Source organism: Oncorhynchus nerka, linkage group LG13 (genome assembly GCF_034236695.1).
Source record: "Oncorhynchus nerka isolate Pitt River linkage group LG13, Oner_Uvic_2.0, whole genome shotgun sequence".
Taxonomy (NCBI): domain Eukaryota; kingdom Metazoa; phylum Chordata; class Actinopteri; order Salmoniformes; family Salmonidae; genus Oncorhynchus; species Oncorhynchus nerka.
The window spans coordinates 98074821-98088156 of NC_088408.1; the positions used below are offsets into that span (position 1 = coordinate 98074821).

The following is a 13336-nucleotide window of genomic DNA, read 5'->3' on the forward strand; positions in this document are numbered from 1 at the left end:
CCTGCTGGGTTAGGGTTATAGATAGATGGTTACCTGCTGGGTTAGGGTTATAGTTATATAGATGGTTACCTGCTGGGTTAGGGTTATAGTTATATAGATGGATGTATGGTTACCTGCTGGGTTAGGGTTATAGTTATATAGATGGATACCCGCTGGTCATCTCTGTCTGCCTGTTGCACCTCCAACAATGTAAGCCAGCTACAGGTCATCAGAGCAGTGACAGGGAGGTCGGCGCATTAAGTTGAGTCTTGAGACATTCACAGCAAGATCGGTGTGATTCATTTTTTTACATCCAAAACAATTTTATTGTTCTCCTCCAGGTTGAACAGTTGACCCTGACCTTTTCCCAAACACCCAAACCATGTCATCATGAGACAGTACATTGCATTTGTTAAGGTAGCAGTGGAGGCAAAAGGATGTCCTTCATTCTCTCTCCTCCGTCACCCGGGAAACCGATAAGTGGTGGAAGAGTGTCAATTCGTTAACAGGAAGACGGTCTTCCCCTCAATAGGCTCCTTTTTTGGCAAGGACGCAAAAGTGTATCCTACCCTGAGTCCTTCGTGGAAGAGTTTTGAAATCAGCCCCCCTTCAAATCAGCTACTGTTTTCATCGAAGAAGAAAAGCATGCAAACATTTAAAACTATATTCTACTTATCCTTCTTTATCTATAAAATGTTTTGCACAACCAGCTTTCTTAGTTATCAGTTTATACATTTTATTTTGGGATTCCGCCCTGTAAACGTAGTTTGCCTGATGACGCGTGATTGGAGGAGTCATTTTATACAGGCGCATTTTCATCCACTTTCCCCTCTCCTCGATAACCTTTGACCTTTTTCTAAAGGAGGCCAGAGGATGATGGAAGAGGGAGGATGCAAGAGTTGAGCAAATCCAATTGAGAAAAGGCCTATCAGTCCAGCAAAAAAACAAAACAACAAAGGAAACTGTCAGGAGAGAGAATAGAATCAGGTTAGTTTTCATGTGATTGTCCATTGGCCTTCCCATGTCTAGGATCTCTTTATGTAGTGCATATGCAAACTGTACACAGCTTCTCTCCATGTGAAATTCAAAAGGTGACACAGTTCAGTTGGCACAAAGCAAGGCAACATGGCCCCATAAAGTGATGTCATCCTGGGTATGGGGGAGGAGCTAAATAATGGATTAAAACCATTCAATCAAAACAGTCTTAAGGAAAATAATAATTAGTGTAGAATTGGAACACCCATATAGATGACAGGACAGGAAAGTACCCACAGACACAAACGCTTATCATAGGACCAAAAGAGATTAGTTTCATCTCTGTGATACCCAAAACCCCATTCTAATAGGGTGCTTAATGGAAGACGTCTGACAGTTAAGGGTGAAGAATCTCAACATACCAACGTTTGTTGTGGTAAAATCAGCCAAGCCCGGTTTTATTATTCCTAACCATAAACAAACAGCTTAGCCTGCTGGGAAGAGCCTGTCCGCCTGCCGCCTCCTCTCAGTGTGTGTGTCTGCGCACTCGTTTATGATAATAAATTATCAAAATGGCTACCTACCTATCCTACCTTGACCTGTTAGGGTCAAACACACAGCTTCATGCGGAATTGATTATCGGCTTTCTTTTCATAGATTTCTTTATATATATATATATATAGATTTATATATAGTTCATTCTCTCGCTCTCTCACGTTCACATTCTCTCGTCTTGCTTCTGACTTTCATGTACACAATGTGGGGTGGGGTCGAGGGAGGGAGGGGTGACAAGTGAGTTGACGTCACCCAGCCAAAGAAAACAAAATGAATAATAACCGAAGCCAAGAAAAGAGCTGCAATCTTATTTCTTTCAGTTGCCAAGCGACGGTTGGTAACGGCAGTTGGTGGTTTAAACGTTGTAAGTGACGTCATCAAAGAGGCGGGGGTCGCTGCTCCTTTTGTTCTCGGAGGTTGAGGTTCTCCAACGCCACGTCCAAGGTCATGACCTCCACGCAGCCCATGTCTCCGAAGGTGCCGAAATCACTGAACGCGTCAGAACCTCGGATCACGGCGTCGTGGTAGTCATGGAGATCGTCATCTTCGCTGTGGTCGGGATCGGCCAGCAGGGTGGAGAGGAGGAGCTCCGTGACGAAGAGAGAACGGTCCGCCCACTGGCCCTCACTCAGCTGACGCTCCGCCTCCGACAACCTCGGCTCACTCAGTCTGGAGGAGTGAGAAAGAGATGGCACTCCATTACAAATACAATCCATTCTCCTACAGAACAAGTCTCTTGTTCAACAGATATTACCTAAACTAGAATAACCACACACAAAAAAGAAAGTTAAAATCAAGTGTAGCACACAGTAGTTAACCTGTTGAGGAGGAACTGGGAGTTGCTCTGCTGTGTGTGTGTAGTGAACACGTGATGCCCTGGGTTGGGGCTGGTAGAGTTGGAACTGGGGTTGGCGTTGTGATGCCCTGGGCTTGGATTGGCATTCAGCCCTGCGTTGGTGGAGGTACGGCTGCTGCGTTGCGTGGCACTCCGGGCCGTCTCCAACTGCTGTCTGGCAGCCTGGGTTTGGTGCCGCTCCAACTGGAGCTGCATCTAGAGGAGGAAGAGGAGCAGAAACATGAAGATAAGTAGAAGGGTTCAGGAGAAGTAGGAGGGTTCAGGAGAAGTAGGAGGGTTCAGGAGAAGTAGGAGGGTTCAGGAGAAGTAGGAGGGTTCAGGAGAAGTAAGATATGAGTTCAGTACTTTGCTTTAAGGGCATACTTGCATTACAGATTCTAGGATACTGACACCAGCTAAAGGAGGGGGAACGGGATTCAAACCGGCTCTCCTCTAACCTCTGGTTGCCGGCTCTCTCCTCTAACCTCCGGCTCTCTCCTCTAACCTCCGGCTCTCTCCTCTAACCTCCGGCTCTCTCCTCTAACCTCCGGCTCTCTCCTCTGACCTCCGGCTCGCTCCACTGACCTCCGGCTCTCTCCACTGACCTCCGGCTCTCTCCACTAACCTCCGGCTCTCTCCTCTAACCTCCGGCTCTCTCCTCTAACCTCCGGCTCTCTCCTCTAACCTCCGGCTCTCTCCTCTAACCTCCGGCTCTCTCCTCTAACCTCCGGCTCTCTCCTCTAACCTCTGGACTACCTACCTGGAGCTGCTGTAGCTGGGAGGCTGAAGGACCTGAACTCAGCTGGCCGCCCGCCGACCTACGCACCCCCGACAACTGGGAGAGAAGCTCTGTGTGGGGAGAGAGATGGAGTTGTGGGAGGCACAAAATTAATTCAGCCCTAACCAGACCGTGAGAGTGTGAGATATGGTGTTTCCAAACAGGAGTCAATCATATCAAATCCATGTTTATTTGTCACGGACACAGCATGTATAAAATGGTACTATCAACAGGACTAGAAGAATGAAGTTAGTGATGCATCTACACTGCCTTCAGAAAAATATTCACACCCCTGGACTTTGTCCCTTGTTGTTGTTGTGTTACAAAGTGGGATTACCTGTAACTAGGCCACTCAGGAACATTCCATGTCGTCTTGGTAACCAACTCGTGTATATTTGGCCTTGTGTTTTAGGCTATTGTCCTGCTGAAGAGTGAATTTGTCTCCCAGTGTCTGGTGGAAAGCAGACAACCATTTTTTCCTCTAGGATTTAGCCTGTGCTTAGCTCTATTGAGACCCACAGTGCAGGTGTCATAATACCCATAAAACCTAGCAGTCAAACAGGAAAATGGTTCCAATTGTTTTTCCACCATTCATTTTCCCCCATAACTGATTTTAGAAACACTTAATTAAAAGGGCTGTTTCTCGTGTACCCTGGCGTGACATTTTAATAACCATGTAAATCTCTCTCGGCCAAGGTGGTACTCTCCGTTTATTTTTTATCTCCAAAAACTCCCTAGTCCTAGCCGATGACAAGCATACCCATAACATGATGCAGCCATCACCATCCTTGATAATATGAAGAGTGGTACTCAGTGATGTGTTTGCCCCAAACATAATGCTTTGTATTCAGGACATAATTCATTTCTTTGCCACATTTTTTGCAGTTTTACATTTGTGCCTTAATGCAAACAGGCTTCCTTCTTTTCACTCTGTCATTTAGGTTAGTATTGTGGAGTAACTACAATGTTGTTGATCCATCCTCAGTTCTCTCCTATCACAGCCATTAAAACTCTGTTACTGTTTTAAAGTCACCATTGGCCTCATGGTGAAATCCCTGAACAGTTTCCTTCCTCTCCGGCAACTAAGTTAGGAAGGACGCCTGTATCTTAGTAGTGACTGGCTGTATTGATAGACCATTCAAAGTGTAATTAATAACTACACCATGCTTTAATTGGATATTCAATGTCTGCTTATTTTATTTTACCCATCTACCTATAGGTTGCCTTCTTTGTGAAGCATTGGAAAACATCCCTGGTCTTTGTGCTTCAATTCACTGCTCGACTGAGGGATCTTAAGAGATAATTGTGTGTGTGTGTCGGGTAGTCATTTAAAAATCATGTTACAGTCAAGTCCATGCAACTTGTGAAGCACATTTTTTACTCCTTAACTTCCACTGATCAAAAATATAAAACGTTGAGTAAGTACACATATAGTGTTGGCCCCATTTTACATGAGCTTTTAATAAAATATTTTTCAAATATTGTACACAACTTTCTTCACATCCCCGTTCGTGAGCATTTCTTCTTTGCCAAGATAATCCATCCACTTCACAGGTGTGGCATATCAAGAAGCTGATTAAACAGCATGGTAATTACACAGGTGCACTTTGTGCTGGCGACAATAAAAGGCCACTAAAATGTGCAGTTTTGTCCCACGCCGCCACAGAAGTCAAGTTTTAAGGGAGTGTGCAATTAGCATGCTGACTGCAGGAATGTCCAACAGAACTGTTGCCAGAGAACGTTAATTTCCCTACCAGAAGCCGCCTCCAACGTCGTTTTAGAGAATTTGTCAGTACATCCAACCAGCCTCACAACCACATCAGCCCAGGACCTCCACATCCAGGTTCTTCATCTGCGGGTGGTAACTAAGAAGTAGTTCTGTCTGTAATATCGCCATTTTGTGGGGAAAAGCTCATTCTGATCGGCTGGACCTGGACTCCAAATGGGTGGGCCTATGCCCACCCATGGCTACGCCCCTGTCCAGTCATGTGAAATCCATACATTAAGGCTTATGAATTTAGTTCAATTGACTGATTTCCTTCTATGAAGTGTAACGCAGTAAAATCTTTAAAATGGTTTCATGTCGCGTTTATTTTTTTTGTTCAGTTTTTAGGCAATAAAGGGGTTAAGTACTTAGAAGACATTTCAGCTGTTAAATTTTAAAATCAATTTGTAAACATTTTTTTTAAACAATTCTGCCATTATGGGGTAATGGTCAGTAGCTAGGTTTCAATCCATATGGCGACAGATTTTCATGTGAATCAGCAAGTCCGTTTAAAAAAAACACAACATTCAACCATTTCAAAGATTTTAATTGAGTTACAGTTCACTAGGAGTACAGAAATGCTGGTTTAATAATAATAATAATAATGTAGGGGTGTGGATCAGAAAACCAGTCAGTATCTGGTGGGACCACCATTTGCCTTATGCAGCGTGACACATCTCCTTCACACAGAGTTGATCAGACTGTTGATTGTGGCCTGTGGAATGTTGTCCCACTCCTCTTCGATGGCTGTGCTTAGTAGCTGGATATTGGCGGGAACTGGAACACGCTGTCGTAAACGTTGACCCAGAGCATCCCAAACATGCTCTAGGAGTGGTGAGTATGCAGGCCATTGATGAACTGGGACATTTTCAGCTTTCAGGAATTGTGTACAGACCCTTGCGACATGGGACCGTTCATTATCATGCTGAAACATGAGGTGATGGTGGTGGATGAATGGCACGACAACGGGCCTCAGGATCTCCTCACGGTATCTCTGTGCATTCAAATTGATACAATCCAATTGTGTTCGTTGTCCGTAGCTTATGCCTGCCCATACCATAACCCCACCACGGGCACTCTGTTCACAACTTTGACATCAACAAACCACTCGCCCACACAACACCATACACGTTGTCTGCCCGGTAGTTGAAACCGGGATTCATTTCCATGAAGAGCAGACTACCCCAGCGTGCCAGTGGCCATCGAACGTGAGCATTTGCCCACTGAAGTCGGCTACGACCCCAAACTGCAGTCAGGTCAAGACCCTGGTGAGGACGACGAGCACGCAGATGGTTTCTGACAGTTTGTGCAGAAATTCTTCGATTGTGCAAACCCAGTTTCATCAGTTGTCCGGGTGGCTGGTCTCAGACGAAGAAGAAGCCGGATGTGGAGGTCCTGGGCTGGAGTGGTTACACATGGTTTCCGGTTGTGAGGCCGGTTGGATGTACTACCAAATTATCAAACACAATTGGAGGCGGCTTATGGTAGAGAAATTAACATTCAATTCTCTGGCAACAGCTCTGTTGGACATTCTTGCAGTCAGCATGCCAATTGCACACTCTTTCAAAACTTCAGACATCTGTGACATTGTGTTGTATGACAAAACTGCATATTTTTGTGTCCTTTAATTGTCCCCAGCACAAGGTGCACCTGTGTAATGGCCATGCTGTTTAATCAGCTTCTTGATATGCCACACCTGTCAGGTGGATGGATTATCTTGGCAAATGAGAAATGCTCACTAACAGGAATGCAAACAAATTTGTTTTTGTGCGTATGGAACATTTCTGGGATATTTTATTTAAACTCAATGAACATGGGACCAACACTTTTAATATTGTGTTTTATATTTTTGTTCAGTGTAGCCGTTTCCATCCTGTCGTGACAGCTTTTATCCGGCATGTACTTCACACGCATAAAAAAGTTTGGCTGGAAAACTGACTAGTGACACAAAATCACCATTTAATCAATTTTAAATTCAGGCTGTAACACAACAGGTAGAAACAGTCAAGGTGTGTGAATACATTCTGAAGGCGCTGTCATAAAGAGGCCCTGTATGTATACAGCAGGATGTACATTTTTCAGTCATTAAAAAAACAAAACACATCAGGCATTGAACCAATCAGGATAACTTGTGTTGCCGTCTAGACTGGTCTACAAGGGCCTTGGGTGGGTGTGTTACAGTCTAGACTGGTCTACTAGGGCCTTGGGTGGGTGTGTTACCGTCTAGACTGGTCTACTAGGGCCTTGGGTGGGTGTGTTACAGTCTAGACTGGTCTACTAGGGCCTTGGGTGGGTGTGTTACCGTCTAGACTGGTCTACTAGGGCCTTGGGTGGGTGTGTTACAGTCTAGACTGGTCTACTAGGGCCTTGGGTGGGTGTGTTACCGTCTAGACTGGTCTACAAGGGCCTTGGGTGGGTGTGTTACCGTCTAGACTGGTCTACAAGGGTCTTGGGTGGGTGTGTTACCGTCTAGACTGGTCTACAAGGGCCTTGGGTGGGTGTGTTACCGTCTAGACTGGTCTACTAGGGCCTTGGGTGGGTGTGTTACCGTCTAGACTGGTCTACAAGGGCCTTGGGTGGGTGTGTTACAGTCTAGACTGGTCTACTAGGGCCTTGGGTGGGTGTGTTACCGTCTAGACTGGTCTACTAGGGCCTTGGGTGGGTGTGTTACAGTCTAGACTGGTCTACTAGGGCCTTGGGTGGGTGTGTTACCGTCTAGACTGGTCTACTAGGGCCTTGGGTGGGTGTGTTACAGTCTAGACTGGTCTACTAGGGCCTTGGGTGGGTGTGTTACCGTCTAGACTGGTCTACAAGGGCCTTGGGTGGGTGTGTTACCGTCTAGACTGGTCTACAAGGGTCTTGGGTGGGTGTGTTACCGTCTAGACTGGTCTACAAGGGCCTTGGGTGGGTGTGTTACCGTCTAGACTGGTCTACTAGGGCCTTGGGTGGGTGTGTTACCGTCTAGACTGGTCTACAAGGGCCTTGGGTGGGTGTGTTACCGTCTAGACTGGTCTACAAGGGCCTTGGGTGGGTGGGTTACACAGTGCATGTTCTCTTTTGACAAATCTGCTGTCTCTCTCTCTCTGATGTAGTCAGAGCTCTGTGTGTGTGTGTCCTACCAGCTATAGGATCCATGGCCTCCCTGTTGTAGTTGGAGCTCTGTGTAGAGGTCTGTGTGGTAGAGCTCCCCCCGGAGGTTGAGGAGGTGAAGTGCATGTTGGATCGACGGGCCCTCGGCCCCCCTAGACCCCGACCCGGGTGGAACATCCTACGCACGTGCCGCACCCCGCTCGACTCATCGTGGAGCAACACCGTCAAGGAACATCATGGACACGTCATGAAATACACACACACACAGTCTCTCTATGCCCAGAACTAAAAACACACTCACAAGAGGCTAAACTGCAACACACATCAGACAGACAGCGAGACACACACAAGAGACCCACACAGAGACACACACACAGAGACAGACAGCGAGACACACACACAGAGACACACACACACACAGAGACACACACAGAGACACACACAGAGACACACACAGAGACAGAGACACACACACAGAGACAGACACAGAGACAGACAGCGAGACACACACACAGAGACACACACACAGAGACACACACACAGAGACGGACACAGAGACAGACACAGAGACAGACACAGACACAGACACAGAGACAGACACAGAGACAGACACAGAGACAGACACAGAGACAGACACAGAGACACACACACAGAGACAGACACAGAGACACACACAGAGACACACACACAGACAGACACAGAGACAGACACACAGAGACAGACACAGAGACAGACACAGAGACAGAGTTTGTTGCAGTACCCAGTGGTGATCAGCGAATGGCCCTGTGGTTCTTGATGAGCTTTACACTGACATGTTGTTTCCCTGTGGGGGTTTTCTATGTTAGATAGTAGAACTTTCAGTGGAAAGCCCCACAATTGGAGCATTACAATGTAAGAGTAAAGTAGAGTAGTATTCTGTTTGCCTGTAAAAAAGGATATCACGTTTCTGAGTTAGGGTTAGCCTGAGTGGACTCTGTAGACCAATCAATCACATTTTATTTTATATCGCCCCTTTTAAACCAGAGTGCATTGCAGTTAGACGGTCTAGATTCCAAAGCAGAAACGAAAGCACAGAAGAAGAAAAAAAAACAAAAATCACCAAGAGGAAACAGGTTCAGAGGGGTAAAGGATATCAAGTCTCTGGGGGCTCTGTGTTCAAGTGTGAGATGAGCAGCGAAGTCGTCGGTCACGTGATTAGGGTCCCCGCCGGGCAGCGAAGCACATATGGGACAGATCTGCAGAGGAGAAGGAGAGGACACAAGCCCATCTGAGCATGCTCCACATCTAATGCATTTGAACACACTGTTTTTTTTTTTAGGGGGGGGGGGGGGGGCTGTTCATTTTACTGAACATGGCTGCTGGATGTTTATTTGGGGACATTTTTTGCCCCTCCCTCCTGTCTGGAAAACAATCTAGAGGAAGCACTGGTCTCTTTTCCCACTGCAGAGATTTACACTGGTGCTTGGCCTAAAGACTTGTGTTTCCATGCCCGGGTCCAAGAAAAGCAGTGGTAGACTTACCACCTCTGAGGAGGTCTCTGTGTGCTCTGCAGCAACGTGCTCCTGAAGAGAGGTCTCCGTGTAGCCCATCCTGCCACAGTAGGGACAGGTAAAGGCCTGTGGTTGCTCCACTGACAAGGCCTCTCCTCCATAGTATAGGTCTATAGTAAGACAGACAGGAGTGGGGGGGACAGGGTTAGACAGTAAGGACAAGTGAAAGCAGGAACTGCTCAACAGAAGGCCTCTCCTCCATAATACAGGTCTGGAAGGACAGAATCAGTGCAGGCAGAATCAACGCGGTATCTGACCAAAAGACGTTTTCAGGGTGTTTAGTTGTGGTGTTTGTCTTTTGCGTCTCCCGTCTGGTTAATAGCTATGTACTTACCGAAGTCGACCCTGGTTAGTGCGCACTGCATGGTGTGAGTTGTAGTGTGTCTGATTGTGGTGTATATGCAGGGGTGTGTGTACTTACCGAAGTCGACCCTGGTTAGTACGCACTGCATGGCGTGTTCTGTTGTGTGTCTGGTGGTCGTGGCTCCGCCCTCGTAGCACGACGCACACAGGTCGTAGTCGTAGCAAATTAAACACTTGTACCGCCGCCCCCGGAAGTTACCCTTCAAACACGCATCGCAGCTCACACCTGGGGAAAGACAATTCACAGACGGACCATTTTGACCAATACCCTGTCCTATAACCCCACAACACACAAGTCAGAGTATTAGAATAGACAACACGGACAGGGGTGTTGGTCAAACACACAGCAACAAAGACATCACGTTGCAGCATTTAGCTAGCTATAATACACAACCAACATATTGGCACAACACTCATAACATGAACTAGCCTATTAACTACACAAACACAGCCGTTTCACATTTCCAGTGTCCATGTGACTAATAAAAAAAAGAAGATGCTGAACTGCATTGGCCAATATAGCTGCAACTCTGGTGCAGAATTTGATAGCCGGTGTTATTTAAGACGATGAAAGACTGACATGAATTTAAAATATGTGTAAATGCATAGACCCAGCATGGACAGCTATCTCACCGACTTTTTTTTTTTTAAAGGCAGGCAATTGCACGACTGGCTCTGTGCAGAACTGATGGCCCTTTTGTTATTTAAGACTGACATGAATTTAAAATAAAATGTGTAAATGATTTACCCATCTAGATAGCCATCTATGCGGACCACCGACGTTTGAGGGCATGCAGCTGATTTAGACTACAACAGTCGTGCTATATAAAATAAAATGCTAAGCTAAAGCTAACTCTGCACAGCGACTCAACACAGCTTGGTCAACACAGTTAACTACCTATAGTTTGTACAACTAGCCGGTTCAGAAGCGGGTTCTCACTAGCTAGCTCCTTTAAAAAAAATGTTTTGGTGGATTTAAAAAATAAATAAAACAACAACCCCATGCTAAATGTCTAAAGCGCTAACTAGCTACTGATGAAGGCCTCGGTTGGAAGGCCTCGTCCAAAAGGCTACTTTGATGACAGTGCAAAGAAAACAATAATAAAAACTAGCCAGGACACTTTTTCCAAAAGTGATGTTTTGACAAGACACGATAATGAATACATTTCCATGTATAAAATGTTGTTTTTTCCCCCTCCTTTTGTTGCCTTAAACCTAGTAAAACTAGCTCGCTAGTTAACTCACACGACAGGTTATAAAAAATAAAATAAAAAGAGAGCTAAACTCTCCAGTTACCTAGTTATCTAGGTTAGCAACCTAGATGCTATCCAACTAGGTTAACTACCGTACGAATGAGTTGAATTAAGTCTGGAAAATAGAAACGGTTTTCTTGGGCAGTGCCATTGCGCCCCAACTATCGTTAGTAAGTTACCAAGATACGTTTAAGTGTTTTAGCTATAACAATATACCAAATAAAGCACAGGAACTAGATAAAGTGGATAAATGTATAGCGGTAGCCATTCTAATACAGCGTTCATTACAAAATACACGAAGACCTTCATGTAACGTTAGTTAGCCAGCAATCGTTTCGCTGCGGTGTCTCGTTCAGCACTTTGTCTTTCTGTGTGGGTTATTAAACTTCTTACCTTCATGACGGGACATCCTATGGACATTAACACAGCCCCCCTTACGGGCTCACTCTGACTTGAACCACGCAATTTAATATCGGCTGGAGAATAGAAGCCGGGGCTGGATGTCCCTGGCCTCTTCCTCATGAACGATCCGGTTTGGCACAGTGACAGTGTCTTCTCCGCCGCCTGCTTGCTGTGTCACCGTCCAATGCGCCGGAGAAACGCCAGAGGGCACTGTTGTCCACATACTGCTACTCAAATCAAACTTTATTTGTGACATGCGCCGAACAAAACAATTGTACCTTACCGTGAAAAACTTACTTACGAGCCCTTAACCAACAGCGCAGTTCAAGAAGAGTTTAAACAATATTTACCAAATAAACAAAATAATAATCAAAAGTAACACAAAATATCAATAACGAGGCTATATACAGGGGGTACCGGGTCAATGTGCGAGGGGACAGGTTAGTCGAGGTAATTTGTACAAGTAGGCAGGAGTGAAGTGACTATGCATAGATAATAAACAGCGAGTAGCAGCAGTGTACAAAACGGACTGTCCCCATCAGTTTTAGTGAAATCCAGAAAGTTGAAGATCATTTAATGCTTTTCTATACCATTTCAAAACTCTAAAATGCTATTTGGAGAACAGCAAAAACAAAGCAAAAATGACCCCAGCATATATCACATTGGTTGCTGTAGCTTCATTCACCTCAGTCGATCTACAAACACATAGCCTATTAGCTATACAATTGGCCGCTACACACATTTTTATTAACAAAAGGTAAACAAATAAGTTTGCTTTACAGAACTTTTGTTTGTTGCAATTTTACAGCAAATTTCCTGCAATTCTACCCATTTTGCTCTGGAACTTTGGCGACATCTAAGTGTTTTTGAAGCCTCCCGCTTTGGGCTGTGTGTGTCAATGTGTAGTTCATACACAAGCTTTAGACCCTCGCCATTTGAGTGACAGCTAGCAATGCACACGCAGCAGAGCGAGAAAGAAAGCAATAACGTGGTGCACATATCTGCACATATTGTGATGTAGTGCACCATTTTCAGGGACCACTTTTCTGAGTACAACTTTCAGAACTACTGGCTAAAAAAGTATTTTAAAAACGACCTGAGAACCTCTTTAATATGATATGTGACTAACAAATCAATGTGTAGGGCCCTTGGGCACGTGATTACTACAAATTTAGACAGCTGGCTAGACAAACTAGATTCAATTGACCAATCTTTAAAACATGTTAACTGACATGGGCTAATTGAGTGACTGTCAGTGAAGGACATATAGCCCAACAGGAGGAAAACTGCGGATGCATAACCAAGTTTCGATGTTGCACCTTGTGTGTTCTACTATTCTAGATACACATCAAGGCAGGTAGATACTTGAAATCTAAGATGTAGGTTAATTAACCATTTGTTTGTGTCTTTATCTTTTATCATTTCCGGGATTGTTGTCTCCGTGTTTTAAAGTAACCCAACCCCGACTACAGAGAGCAAGCAAGAACCACAGCGGTCCAGGAAAAAACCTTAAAAGGAACCAGGCTCACAGAGGAAGCCAATCCTCTTTTGGCTAAACAAGGTAATGTATGACTACATCTGACTGTATCTAGCTGTATCTTGCTATATCGAACTAGCTTACCTGGTTAAATAAAGGTGAAATATATATATATATATATATATATATATATTTTTTTTTTTAAATAGCTTTTTGGTTGATTGATTTGATTAAGAACTTTATACTGTGTGTCCTCCTGGCTCTTGTGTTGCCTGTCAACTGTCAAATTGTGTTATTTGTTATCCTACATCATC

The 13336-nt window shown here is 45.0% G+C and overlaps 1 protein-coding gene across 2 annotated transcripts; it reads right to left on the reverse strand.

Moving 5' to 3' along the window:
• Nucleotides 1-277: 277 nt before the first annotated feature.
• LOC115122994 (E3 ubiquitin-protein ligase KCMF1-like) lies at nt 278-11725 on the reverse strand. 2 transcript variants are annotated; one of them, XM_029652282.2, is made up of 8 exons: nt 11537-11725; nt 9949-10116; nt 9498-9637; nt 9111-9212; nt 8007-8187; nt 3105-3193; nt 2328-2560; nt 278-2178 (listed from the first exon to the last, which is right to left on the reverse strand). In XM_029652282.2, exons 1-8 carry the CDS (start codon nt 11550-11552, stop codon nt 1887-1889), a joined length of 1221 nt encoding a protein of 406 aa, XP_029508142.1. In that variant the 5' UTR covers nt 11553-11725; the 3' UTR covers nt 278-1886. The 2 variants fall into 2 exon arrangements, with proteins under 2 accessions (XP_029508142.1, XP_064882963.1); XM_065026891.1 differs by lacking the exons at nt 9949-10116; nt 11537-11725 and adding an exon at nt 9862-9915.
• Nucleotides 11726-13336: the final 1611 nt, after the last annotated feature.

Bases quoted from the DNA above. Each gene is read 5' to 3' on its own strand.
- LOC115122994 (XM_029652282.2), bottom strand. The intron at 3,194-8,006 runs GTAGGACACACA...CTCCCCACACAG, and splicing joins GGCCATGGATCCTATAGCTG to AGCTTCTCTCCCAGTTGTCG. The intron at 2,179-2,327 runs GTTAACTACTGT...TCACTCCTCCAG, and splicing joins TCCCAGTTCCTCCTCAACAG to ACTGAGTGAGCCGAGGTTGT.